Genomic DNA, 13,882 nt, shown 5'->3' with positions numbered 1-13,882 from the left:
ATTTCACTAAATCCACCATTGCTATTTTATAGGAGTCTTCATTCAAGAATTGAACTTGAAGGTGTGGGTCAATGATGCATTGCAGTAAAAATCCACTTAGGTTCAATATTAAATCTCCTTCCACCTCCCTATTGTGTAGTCAGTAATGACCTAGTTTCAACTGTCCACCCCGTAGCTGGGCACTATGGAGCACTTGTTCCAATCAACTTGTGAGATGGTCCACTCTGCCACCTGCAGATCTCCACCTCTCTCCACAAATCCCTATTTTGATTGATGACCACATGAAGCTAGAAACCTTGGAAGTTGTTGACTCCTCTCTCCTCTCACTGCTACCTTCTTCCTCATTACATTCAATTGGTCATCAAATTCTCCCTCAGTTCTATTTATTCAATATATCAGGCAGGGTTCAACTCTAGTCAAGAGAACTCACTCTAGCCGTTTTAAGCAGAAAGGGATTTTATACATGCAATGAAGCGCTTACACAACTGTTGGAAGAGTAGGCACTCAGCTGGACCTTGAGGTATGACTCCCATAGGAACATTGCAGAGCTGGCCTGCTGGGAAAGCTGTGGCATGTGCCACAACCAGGAAGGTTGGGAATCAGAAAACCACCACTAGTATTCTTGAGTTCAGGGACACACCACTTCTGTTGCAATTTGGGATCAAAAAGTGACCATGGCCATGTTAGACACGATATGTCTCTAATTCCACGCCAGGAAAAGAATAGGTGCCCTGTACCCTGTGCTCTGTGCCCTAGCTACAGAGCTAGAGCAGCACCCTGGGATGTTACCACAGGAACACTCTACATGTTTATGCCTGGGCTTGCTACGAACTGGCCTCTTCCTCACTTTCACCTTTCAAATCTTGCACAGATGGATTGGTTTCTCAGAACTCACATTCCATTTGGAACTTGAACTGCAAAGGAGTCTGGGAAATACAGTGTTTAGCTTTCCAGCCTGCCAGTACAAGAAGGAGAGTGGAATGAGATAATCCACAGCATCTTTAATGTCTCTTGAACAGTCGTGGCCCTATGGACCTTGTCATCGCTTACCTGAACCATTGCCATTTTCTCACTACTAGTTTCTCTGCTTTCAAGTTGTCCTCCCCTTCCATCCATCCTCTGCACTGTACTTGAGTTTTCTTTCTAAGACACACTGGTGATTGTATCAATTTCCTGTTCAAAATCATGTCACCCATAATAAAAGCCATTCTCCTTTCAAGTCTCTTAGCCATCTGGCCCCAACCCCCAACTGCCAGCTGCAAAATCCTGCCCCCACTCTGCACCTCCAGGCTGCAGTCACACCAGATGCTAAATGCTTTTGCCACCCTTCCCCCATCTTACTGTTCATGAAGTTCCCCTTCATGTTCTCATTTTTCATTCAAATGTTACCACCTCTAGGAAGTTGCTCTTACTCTCCTCCTCCTCCACACACAGAATTAATGGGTTCCTTCTGGTATTTTGCTTCCACCTCTATTGACCTCCTCCCTTTTATTATATATATATATCTTATAATGTGAGGGAGTGGACTGTGTTTTTGTTCATCTGTGCATCTCCATTGCATGACTCTTGGTAGAACTCAGTAAATACTTGTTGAACAAGTCTAAGTTAGACTGCCACTAACTTCCTGGGCTTGCAACACGGAAGGGCCATTGGCTGGTTGCTCACCTGTCACTATGGAATATTAGGTCCTTTAAGATAAGGACCATATCTCATTTATTTTTCCATATTCAGCATGATGCACAGAACATGACACATAGGAGATATCTGATAAATATTCATTAGATAAAAAATGGATGGTTGGATGGATGATCATAACAGAATACTTGCATGGGGCTTATAAAGGCCTGGTGCTGTTTCCAGCACCCCATTTACAGTAATGCATGGGATCTTTCAAACACTCCTAATGAGGTGGGCACCAATGAAGAGTGTTAAGCACTAGATAGTCAAGTTGTTTGCCCACAGTCACACAGTTAGTAGGTGGCAGAAACAGGATTCAGGCTCAGGCAGCTGGTTCCAGACTGGGTTCTTACTATGCTTATACTGGTGATGTGTGGATGAATGGATGGATATACAGGGGTATTCCAAGCAGAGAAACAACAGACAAAAGTAAGAATATTCACTTCATTTCTACATGGCTTTTATGGTCAATAAATTTAGCCACATCTGCAATTAATTCTGTCCTATAAAATATCCCCTGCAGTATATGTCAAATTAAACTTTAACCATATTTTTGAAAACGTACTTGCATTCACCCTGTAATATGACCCTAAATCTCAGACTCTCAATGAGTTAAACCCTACTTCTCTTGACACATGCTTCTAAGTACTGATAACATTCAAATGTATTTCCACATTCATTCATTCATTCATTCACTCATTCATTCATTCAACAAATGCTGTTGAGTGCCTACCATGTGCCAGATACAGGCTTTAGGGTGGCATTCCTACTACCAGAATTCATACATACATAAAATAATCATAGTCATATATAGAATCTTTTGTGAGTCCATAGAAGGTAAGGATCACAGGCTCTAGAGCTACCGGCCCTGCTACTTTCTAGTTGTGGGATTTCCACAGGATCACATACCTACTCTGCGTGTTGGTCTCTTCATATATGAAGTGGGTGTAACAACAGTCTTTATCTTATGGGGTTGTTGTGAAGATTAGCTAATACACGTAAAGTACTTAACATAGTATCTGGCAAATATGCTAGTAAGCACTTAATAAACGTCAGTAATTTTATGTTGACAATCATTTCTGGTAAGTTATTGCTGAATGATTGAGCTTCTTAATGTGAGGCTGTTTTCCATTATGAAATAAAAAGAGGTCTGGAGATCTCTGGTGGGGAATCTGTCTTAAAGGGATATAAAGGAATTAACAGCATCTGTTGCCATAACAAAACCGTTTCTTGGTCTCGAGTGGGCCTTTAAGGGGCCTATAATTGACTTTCGTGTTCCTTCTGTCTCAGCAGGCAGGTGGGGTGGGAAAAGCCTTCAGTCTAAGGAGGCTGGCTCTGGCAGAGCTATTTGTGCAGGAAGGACGAAGGTCAAGGGACTCCTTGTATTGAAGGCCTTTCTCAAAATGAAGGATTTGGCTTCTGAGATTAATGTGTAGAGGGAACCCCTGCTATACTTAATTCCCTTTTTTGTGAGCTCAGTGCATTTTTAAAATTCAGTGAGGGGCCCTCCTGTAGTGTGGCATGGAGACCACAAACCCAGATGCCCCTCTGACAGAGTCCTCAGGGGCTGTCCCTCATCCTTTGACCTATGAGCTGACGACTGTGTTCTAGACTTAGTGGCTGGGCCAAATCATTTGCATTCAAGTGTGCCCACGAATAATGTGTCTTAAATTTGCACAAATTAGATCCAGTGCAGATTTTATATAAAAACGAGAAGAGAAAAAAGATTAAACAAAAATTCTTCTGTGGGTAGCTGGTAGCCACCATATAAAGGAAGGGGAGGCTATGAAAACTGTGGTTTTCCTGGGTAAAGTTGCATGTTCTAGATCAAAATAGGGTTTATTTTCCGAATAATTTCTGTTGGGAAAGATAGCAGCCTCAACAAAGTTTGGGTTTGGGTCGGTGACTATAGTATCCCATCCAGCAGTAATTTTTCTGTTTCAGGTAAAATTAGGGGAAATGAAGGAAACAGGTAGAAAGTAAAACCACTGAAAAGATATCGCCCTTTTTTATACTGTAAAAGGGTACCTAAAAGTTCAGCTCTTATAAGAAATAGATAATAGAAACCTCTCCCTCCCCAAAAGTCAGTTGCTTACTATGACTTCACCATAGTCACAGGGAATTGCTTTATTTATAGCAAATAGTAAACAGCAATCACATGCCAGGGATTATTCTCAGCTCTTTACATTTATTTATTGCATGCATCATCTAGGCCTTAGCTGCACTGTTTTATTTAGTACATAGTCTTTAGTCTTTAAGAAACAGATATTGAGGGGCACCTAGGTGGCTCAGTAGGTTAAGCATTTGACTCTTGGTTTCAGCTCAGGTCATGATCTCAGGGTCATGAGACTAAGCCCAGTGTCTAGCTCAGTGCTGGGCATGGAGTCTGCTTGGGATTCTCTCTCTCCTCCTCCCTCTGCCCCTCCCCCCCACTCATACTTTCTCGCTTTCTTTAAAAAAAAAAGAAAAAAAAAACAGATATTAAAAACAAGTTTATGTCCAGCACCATGCTTTTATGTGTATCATCTCATTTAATCCTCAAGATGGCCCAATAGATAGGTATGTGCCATCAGCAGCAATCTGAGGCTTAGAGAGACAGGTATCACTTCCAGGACACAAGCTTCAAATCTCATGGACTTAAAGCCCAACGTCTTTCTGTTGCCATCCTTGTGTTTGTCACAGAATCAGAGTTCCATAGGGTCAGCATACCTCACTTTCATAGCGGACAGATCCTTGATGGGGTTCCTTGTGGATTTCCAAAATGAGAAGTGTCCAGATACTCTGGGCAGATTCTCTTGGCCCTCTCCCTGCAACTGTGAGCTAAAACCATCTTCTGGAACTTCTTGAGTCTGTTCCAGTAAAGTAATCACAATTCTAATCCTAGGGAAGAGTAAAAAGCAGTAGAAACCTAATTTTGCTACTTTGTAGCAACTTGAAACAACTTAAGAACTGTTAAGAACCTCAGGTTCCCTCTCTGATCAACGGGGCAATACAAATGATTTGTGCTTTACCCATCCTGACCTCACGCAGTCGAGGTGGTCAAAGATGATAATATTCGTTGGAGATGCTATGGAAATGAGTGGTTATTACTATACCTTCAATTTGCCTCTGTTGATGAGAGTTTCTTGGAATAATGTTATTTGACCTGAGATTTAAACATGGGCAGGAAGATCCTTTGTAAGCCATGGATTAGGTTTTTTCTGGGTACAAAAGGAAATAACCTTTTTTTTTTTTTTGAGTACCCACATGTGCCAGGGGTTGTGCTAAGATTTCACCTCTCATTTAACCACTCAAGAAATCTGGGGAGGTAGGTGCTAGCTATAAACGAAGACACTGTGAAGCTCAGAGCAGTTAAGCAATTTGCCCAGCACCTCATAGCTGGCATAAAACTGAGCTTCAGACTCAGATCTGTGGGAAACCAAACTCTATGCTGTTTGCATTCACTCTAGCACATTGCCTCATAGGCAGAAGGGAAAGATGGAAGCAGAAAGCAAAATGCAGGGGTCTGCAAACCTAAAATACCCTGGGGTCCAGGGATTTGCCTGAGAATTAAAATTAAAAATAATAATAATCAAGCATCAGGGCTCAGCCACAAAGAAAAAATAATGTTGGCTGACATTTCTTTTGTTATAGCCCGTGGCTTAAAGAGTCAGTTTTATTTTCACGTACTCCTGGGGAGGATAGTGGAAAGTAGTTACAAATATTATAACCGTTTAATGGGTGGTGGTGGGCAAAACTGAGAAAGAAGAAGTGGAACAGCCAGGCAGCAATTGAGAGAAAGTAATGGACTCAGAGCTGCCATAAGGTCTTCCTTCCAGGGACTTGTGCCTTGTCAAGGGCGATCTTCTCTGATGCCAGCCCAGTTCACCTGCAGTCACTGACCTCCACACTTTCACACTCTATTATTCCTGGTCATGATTCCCCAGGCTTTGGCCCAGTGCTTCCTGTGGAAAATCCTGTTCTCAGGTGGAAAAATCAGTAAGCCCAAGAATGCCCTCTCTTGATCATCCTTGACAGTGAAAGGTTCTTGAGATCACAATCCGGACACTTCTGAAAAAGAAAAATCCAGGCTAACGTAGAGTTGCAGTTTTCACACTGTCCAAAGATCATGGGACCCTTGTTTGTGACTGGCAGGGTCAACTCTTAGAGATGGTAAGAGAACCTCCATGTACTCTCACTGCCAGCTGTCGCTAGTTCATCCTGCTTGACAAGGAATGAACCCAAAACATGTTTAACTTATCTGAGTTAAATCTTGCCCCCATAGGGAAGATAATAAAACCCAAAGGAATCTAAAATGTTTCAGAATTCTTTGCTGGTTTTAAGGAATCATTTTTCCTAAAGGTGGCAAATGCTGCTTTTAGATTTAACTAGAATTGGGAACTAGTCCTGGTCTCACTGTGCAGTGAAACCCTGAACTAATGTTTATTATGGTTCATAATGGTTTATGGACCTGAGTGTCTTCATCTGCAAAATGGGGGTAAAGTAGCTCACAGGGTTGATCTGTAAGATCAGATAAGATGAGGTGGGTGAAAGTGCTTGGTAAAGCACAAAGGGCCTCATGAATGTAAAAGGGGTGGTGATTTCTTTCTTTCAAGGTGAAGCTAAGTGGAGGGAAAAGGGTGTCGCATCAGCACTGATCATACTTTTCAGCCTTCAATAATCCCTTGTTCATATTTATGAGGAGTTTTAAAATTATTTCCCCCGATTTCACACTGTTTTTCAAATGGCGAAGACCATTATTTGGCCTGCATCGGTTTCTAACTGAACAGGATGAGTAACTTTCCCAGGGTCAGACAGCAAATGAAGTGCCTAAATTTAAATTAGAATGAAGCACACATCTGAGGCTGATTGCTGGTCCTGGGTTTCCTATTAGTGAACTTGTGGAATGCACAGGCCAATTTATCTCCATGTAGTTTGTCAATCTTGCAACTTTTAAGTGAGATAAAAATCAGTTGGACACCCCTTTACAGAAGCTTTACTTTCCGTTGTATTCGTAACTGTCTACAGTGTAAGACTGTGGGCAAAACTCTCATCATCGGAATCTTCCAGAAACTGAGCAAAAGTCTCATCATCAGAATCTTCCGGAAGCTGGGAAAAGTTAAAAAACAAGAAACAAAAAACAAAAACAAAAAAACCCCAACCCTGCTCACAGCGTTAACAGCTAGGGAATAGCTGTGCTGGGTCTGGAGTCCACTTCTACCTCGGATCATGCCGTCTCCACTTCCGAAAAAAAAGCCACAGTGCAAATGCAAATGATGATGATGATAATAATAATAGTAATAATAATAATAATAATAGTGGCTGCTAGCTACCTGCCACGCACTGTTCTAAGCTCTTCGTATGTACTAACTCATTTAACCAGCAAAAAACATTTTTGGATTAAAATAGCCCAGTGAGAAACTACTTTTTTTCTTTTTCTTTTTCTTTTTTTTCTCAGTTGGTGACATTGCAACCCGAAATCACAACTCCGTTTTAGGTTCCTGGTGGTGCCTGCTTCCTCTTCTAGTTTGTTTAGTCACAGAATTCGATTCCTGTTGGCCGGTTCCGCGCCTACAAACAGGCTTAGCGCTCTATTGAAATGCGTGAGGCTCCTTAACTCTTGTATAAACAGGTAACGCGGAGGGGTGGGGCCCAGATTGCGGGTTTCTGTGCGATGGGGATGGGGTGGGGGTTAGAGCCAACTCCCCAGAGATCAGGCAAGGTTAAGGGAGGGCTTGGCCGCTGTTTTTAAAGGCAGTGTTTTTTGTTCCCTTTCTAGAAACCAGCTGTAACTTTAGGTCAGGGCGCATTAAAATGAGCCACTTCTGAACGAGCAGCGCCCAGGCCCCAGGCCCTGCTGCGAAGGCCCCGGCAAAGGTCAGGGTTTCGGCCGCGTGACGTTCCTTCCTGCGCCCGCCCGAGCGCTGCGGCGCCCCAGGTAAGGACACTCCGGGAGGTCCCCCGGCTGCAGGCCCGCCGCGGGGCTGGCGGGGACACTACCTGCCCCGGCGACCTCGGTGCCAGGGGGGAAGCACGGGGGGGGGGGAGGCTGGTGCTGGGAGGCTCGTGATTCCACAGCAGGTTCCTTATTCCGCAAACATGGTTCTGCTTCGCTTCTCTGAACAGCCCAGAGGGGGCCCGACGTCGGAGGACAGACGTCCCCAGGTGGAGCAGGTGCCACTCCTGGGGCCGTTTCTGGATGCCTGAGATGGATGGGACTTTCTGAGCGGGGAGAGGAGTCTGTCTGCTGAAGTCCCCAAATCTCTCCCATCCAGGAAGAATTAAAAAAAAAAAATTTTTTTTTTGTGGGGGTGGGGTGGGGTGGGGGTAACCTTCAGCCAAGGTATCTGCGCTCCTAAAACAACAGGAATGTTGCACTGGCCTTTCGCCAGCGGAGGCTCAGCGAGCAGGATAAAATTTCAGTGCAGATTTACGGGAAGTTGCCGGTGTTGGGAGTAAAAATCTGGTTTGGTGAGTTTAAGGGAAGGGAGTAGACGAGAGACAACCTGGCTACTGTGAGGCGAATGGCCTGGGCTGGGGGAGGGCGGCGGGAGGAGGGCGGAGGCCACCGCGCGGAGCTCGGGGACCCGACGCCGCCGGGCTCCCGGGGCGGCTCGGCGACTGCCCCCGGGCTGCACCCCGCGCTGTCGGGCTCGCGCTCCCGCCGGGGACTGCGCGGCCCCCGCGCCCCCCGCGCCCCCGGGAGCTGCCCTCGGGTCCCCGCTGCCGCCTCCCGCTGCGCGCCGGGGAGGAGCCGGCGCCTGGGGACTTGGCCCCGTCGAGAGTTTCCCCCGCGCGGGTGTCCGGGGCGCGGGCATTCCGACCAACCCGAGCGCCCCGAGCCGGGAGCTCAGCCTCAGCCTCAGCCTCGGCCGATCTGTTGCTTTAAGCGGCGCGGCGGGGAGTAGCTGGACACTCCTTATTCTGGTTTTACATTAAAAAGAGGGAGGCCGAGAAGATGTTGTAGGTTACTTCCTAGCTGTGTCCGATGCTACGGGGCTGTGAACGGTGTTCATTTCCGAAGTGGGCGACTCCAGATACTTTGCAAAGGTAAGGTGGGCTTTGCCAATCCCTCGGACTACCTTCCCTGCATCCGAAGGTCAGGGTCCCAGTTTTGGATTTTTTTTTTTTTTTTTTTTTTTACTTTTTCTCTCTTCAGCTCTGATCTCCTGGTAACACTCTCCGTGCAAACTCTGATATATTTAGTGGGAAAGATATGGTTTCAAAAAAGGATCTTAAAAGCGTCAGCTTCTGGAAAAGCAGAAAAATCATATAGTCAGCCCCCTCATGTTTCCTCTGGTGATGAAACCTCTTCCATGCAAGACACAGATTTTTTTTTCCCCTCCCCACCTTTGAAAACACATAATTGGGCCATGCAGAGGCACAGGTGACTTGTAGAATCAGTCCATTAAAGTGAGATTGAGGAAATATTCGGGCGGGCATCTATCTCATTTAAGTGTTAAGGTGAGGGGGGGCGGGAATGAGGAGGAATGTCTTCTTGCAGGAATTTACCTCCAAAGGTAACACTGAGCACGGGGCTTAGTTGTTTAAAAGTTAGGAATTGAATCTGTGTAAAAGCGTAGGCCTGATGGATTATGACAGCTGACGAGTCACCAGTCACCGGATATTTAAGAAATCAGTTAAAATAAATGACGTGGGAATTTTTCAAATAAATAAGTTATTTATTTATTTTTTTTAATTAGGTAAAAGTTTATCTACTCTTGGATACTGTCCCAGGACATTTGGGGATGTGGCTTCTTTCTAGAGGCTTATCAAAGTGATAGAAAGATAGTGTCCTCAAGGTATTTATTTGTAGGCCACACTGGTTTTTATGAAAAATCAAGCAATTCTTTTCTAGTGGCATCTGAATGACTCACTCGTTTGTCTTTAGCAGGAATGCAGATTAGAAATGTGTTCTTTATTTCTCTAACTTATTTCACTTAGCAAAAAAAAAAAAAAGTGTTCTTTAAAAGTTTTAATGCCAGAGTCACACACGTTTTTCGGGGGAGCAAAAAAGCAAAGGTTTGACAGCCCAAAACGTGAAGAAGTCGCCACAGTTTTAAGCAGGACTGCGTTCAGACCAAGAGCGTTTGAGGACTGCAGGTGCCCATTGGATTCTAAAGGGTGAGAGGTTGTCAGTGGCGTAAAACACAACCTCTTGGATATGGCAATGAGATAGCGCTTTGTGGGAGTTTGTGTTGCTATTTATTTAAACAATCTTTGTCAGATTGATGATCTGAAATCTTGGAGGGAAACAAAACCATCTCAGTCTGAAAGTGAGACAGGACGAAGAAGAGAAAGAAATGTGGGTTTTTGTATCTTTTCTTGTCCGCCTTATCCTTCATTCACCCTGTTCTGATATGCGTACTGTTGGCCTCTTTGTCTTAATAACTGCGTACTGGAGAATGAGGAATCAGAAATTTCACAAAAGCCTAGCTTCGTTATTAACGTTCAATAGTTGTTAAATGAGGAAATAAGCTGACAGCGACAAAGCTGCTAGCCTAACTGTCATGCTTCTTTACCTGACTAGGCTACTCCTAAATTCATCTGTTCAAGGGTCTTTTTTGAACGTATGTGGAAAAATGAGTTGAATTTTGAAGACGCTTTAGCTTCCTCTTGGTTAGTGAGTTTTCTGAAACTTGTAGAATTGAAATTATGGCATTATCATTATACTCCAAACTCTATTGTTTTAATAGTCAACATATTTGTTTTTGATTCCCTCCTGTTCTGCTCTGGGCTAAATTTTGGAAAGATTCTGACCAAAACAGTTGGTGACACTGAAGATAGAATCAAGATAGAAAGCAAGGGAATTGTGCTTCTGGACACGAGTCCTGTATAGTTGCTACAACTACTCACATTTTTTTCCCTCACATGATAAGAATATTCAGATTGGACTGTTCTCCTTGATTTATTAGTAGTGGAACCTGTTCTAGGTAAGTTAAACAAAGATTAGAAGGTTAAAGTAGATGAAATTATTATTTTTTTTTCACAAAACGCATTTACTTTCCAAATCCTACTCTTGATCTGAAGATTAAGATCAAGAGTCTCAGATAGATGATTGAGCTTTGACTGCTATAGGAAAGCATTTGCCTGTTTCAGACAAGATTCCAGCTCCACATTTCCAAGCCCTTCTGGTTTTTCAGGAACAGGCAGAGGATAGGTGTAGGGGAGTTCAAAAATGGACAAGAGGTTCAAGTGAAACGGTGATTAGGTTTTCCCAGAGGATGCATGATCCTAGAAAAAACTTACTCTGACGAGGGCTTAGGTTTGGGATTCATAAGATTTAGAAAAAGGATGTGCTTTGCCTGAATCTAGATTTTGTGTGCTGAACATTTGAGTTACTAGGAAGACATGACTGCAGTTTTGAAAGTGGTTGTCAGAATGGTTCCGTGTTTGAGATTATTGGCATGTCTCAACCACTGGTCTGATGAAGAGATATAGTTTTCCTCTTGGGAGCTGTTTCTGTGTCTTATGATGCTGTCAATTTTCTGGTTTCGTGTTGTAAGAGACGTGTGAGTCAAACAACCACCTGCTTGGAGTAATTGCCTCAAAGAACAACTGGAAAAAGACTTTCAAGAGGGGCAAGGCAGGAATGACTTGGATTATGAGGTAGGAGGCCTTTAGATTCTCCAGGAGAGAACTGTGGTGGGAATGACAATGGGTGATTGTTCAGTTGCCACCTCGAGTTGTTGGAACCACCTCAGGCTGGAGGGATTTAGGGGGAAATGGCGCCTTGCCACTTGTTGTGTGTGGTCTGAACCATCTCGTCAGGAAAACTCTCCCAAGGTGGTCTGCACTTGATTTCTGGTGGTTTCTACTTATCTCAGAGTTGCTTCCCTTTCGTTTCTATTGGCATCTGTATGGGGGAGAGGAGACTGAGGGCCAAGATCATCTCCCCTTACAGTTGATGTGTCCCTTCTTCTTAGAACCTTTTCTATTTTGTCCTGAAAAAGGGGTGAGGGAGGAATTTTCTAGGAAAAGTAGAAAGGGAGAGAGTGTCTGGAGGAGTACACGGTCAAGAAATAGGTGAGTTCCCAACACTGTTGGTAACATGGAATTCACCAGAAAGCTCCCATGGAGATTTATTAATGCCCTCTAACCGCGGCAGGTGAACTGGCAACCATAGGAATTTGAGGCTCACCTCTGCCCCCCTTTTGTAATTGAAATGTTCCCAGCACACTGCAATAGATGGCTAATTTGAATGGGCTCAAGATATCCCTTGGTAGGACCATAAGTAAACTGATTACAAAAGAAACTCGCATCCATCTTACTGCGTTCCACTCTGTCTTTTCTCTACTTTCTGCTGTGGTTTAAGGACACCCAGAAGAAAAAAAAAATTACAGCTCAGTTTATATAGCATATGAGTATAAAACGAGCATTCTGTTTTGTTGTGAATATTCAGTTGTTGTCATCACAGGAATTTCATTTGTGCAAAAATGATTTGTAGGTACATTTAGAAGTACGCGGTTTGTGTGTTTGTGAAATACAGAGCATACGTAAACTGATACTATGCCAGAAATGATTGATTGTAGTTTATGGTTGCTCTTTTGATAAACCCTATCATGTCTTAAGAGTGGAGTCATTTTAGAAATCAAAAGTACTATCTCTGCTTTTTCGAAGGCCATTTAAGAGAGATGACATCAGGAGAAAACAAAGTGCTGGGGTAACCCTGAAAACCCTTTGTGATATTTGGGAAAATGTCAATGTTTTAGTCTCAGCAGATTCCTGGTAGTGCAAAATATCTTATTTATAAGTTACAGCCATTCACGTTCATCACAAAAGCAATCTCCAGCCTCCTCAAATCATGATATTTGTCTTTGAGGGTGCTGTACTTTTGTGATTCTTAGGAACATGGTGGCCCAGTGCCAAGACCGTGGTAAATGCCAGGTGTGTACATGTTGAATGAAAGGGGAGTTGCTCATAGTTTTAGCCTCTGGATTGTGCTTTGCTTTGGCTAATAGTCAATTTTGCTCATATTCCTCAATCCCCTGGGGAGAAAGACAATTTGATCCCAGAAACTATGGGTAATCCACACGTGGGTGAGCAAGAGTTAACTATATGTGCCAATGGGCAGTGGGTGGGGGTACAATGAATGTGGGGCATTGTGCACTGAAACAGGAACAGGATGCCCCTACCTGACCAAGGAAATGCCAACCTGTAAAAATTATAATAAAAATATTTACCTTTCAGAGCGCTGAGACCTGGCTCAATCATTTTTGTAAAGCATTTTACATCGTGCCAAAAGAAAAAAAGAGTATTTAATAAAATGAAGAAGATTTTTTTTTTTCAGGTGCTAATTCTCATAGATCAATTTGACGCCCATTCTGAAAATGGTTATTTGGGCCTTTCCAGCTCAGGTCAAACATTCATCTTCTAAAAGTGGGAATCCATGTCCAGGATGATGATAGCACTGTGACTTTTGAAAAGACAGCTTAACTAATATTTCTTTCTGTTTGTTGTCATTTATTTTTAAAAATAATAACACAGTCCTCAGTACACCAAGCTCTTGCCAAGATTAGGCCCATCTTCTCAGTGGACTTCCCAAGACAAAGTTGCCTTTGTGTAACTGTAACTGGGAGGATTTGGTGGCACAGGAAACTCAATGGGGCACTGAAACTTATTATTAACAGAAAATTCAATGACCTGATGTGTGTGTGTGTGTGTGTGTGTGTGTGTGTGTGTTTTTTACTCTGCCAGCTGCTATCTATGATCTATTTCTCCATGCAGATGATCTCACTATATTAGACTTTCCCAGGGAAGAATATAATGGTTTACCTTGGAGTTCAGTTAGAGGATAGAAGACCAAAACTGCAGCATGCTGATGCAGAGGAGAGCTCACTTCTGTGGATTAGTTTGTTCATAAGGTAATCAGCAAAATTTGGTCATAGGTGAAAAGAAAGAAAAGATGGTTAGCCAGAGTGAAAATGACAGTTTGGGGAAAACAGATGACGATTGCGCTAAATTCAAACTCCTTGGCAGAGTGGCTAAGAGTATGGACTGCCTTGATTCACATCCTGCTTTTGCCACTTATGAGCCAGGGGACGTTAGGTGGTTACCTAAAAAATAAAACAAAAAAAGAAAACCACCCCCCTTGTGACTCAGTTTCCCCAACTGTAAAATGTCCACTTTACAGGGCTGTTATAGGATTAAACAGATTACTGTATGAGCAGAGTTAGAATGTCACAGGGCGAGTAGTCAATATAACCTGGTACATAGTCAACGTGGT

The 13,882-nt window shown here is 43.4% G+C and overlaps 1 protein-coding gene across 4 annotated transcripts in view; it reads left to right on the top strand.

Moving 5' to 3' along the window:
* The first annotated feature begins 7,222 nt into the window (after positions 1–7,222).
* RBM47 (RNA binding motif protein 47) overlaps positions 7,223–13,882 on the top strand; it is a 151,438-nt gene continuing 144,778 nt past the window's right edge. For 2 of the 4 annotated variants that reach the window (XM_055326753.1, XM_055326752.1), the window contains exon 1: positions 8,260–8,706. In XM_055326753.1, the coding sequence (XP_055182728.1) occupies positions 8,645–8,706 (62 nt within the window). In that variant the 5' untranslated portion in view covers positions 8,260–8,644. Of the gene's footprint in view, positions 7,289–7,369; positions 7,595–8,259; positions 8,707–13,882 lie in introns of those variants that run through there. The other 2 variants (XM_055326756.1, XM_055326755.1) reach the window with 2 other exon arrangements.

This window comes from Nyctereutes procyonoides, unplaced genomic scaffold, assembly GCF_905146905.1.
Source record: "Nyctereutes procyonoides isolate TBG_1078 unplaced genomic scaffold, NYPRO_anot_genome, whole genome shotgun sequence".
In the NCBI taxonomy this organism is placed as follows: Eukaryota; Metazoa; Chordata; class Mammalia; order Carnivora; family Canidae; genus Nyctereutes; species Nyctereutes procyonoides.
Note: the sequence above shows the minus strand (reverse complement) of the source record. Positions and strands in the feature narration are given on the sequence as shown.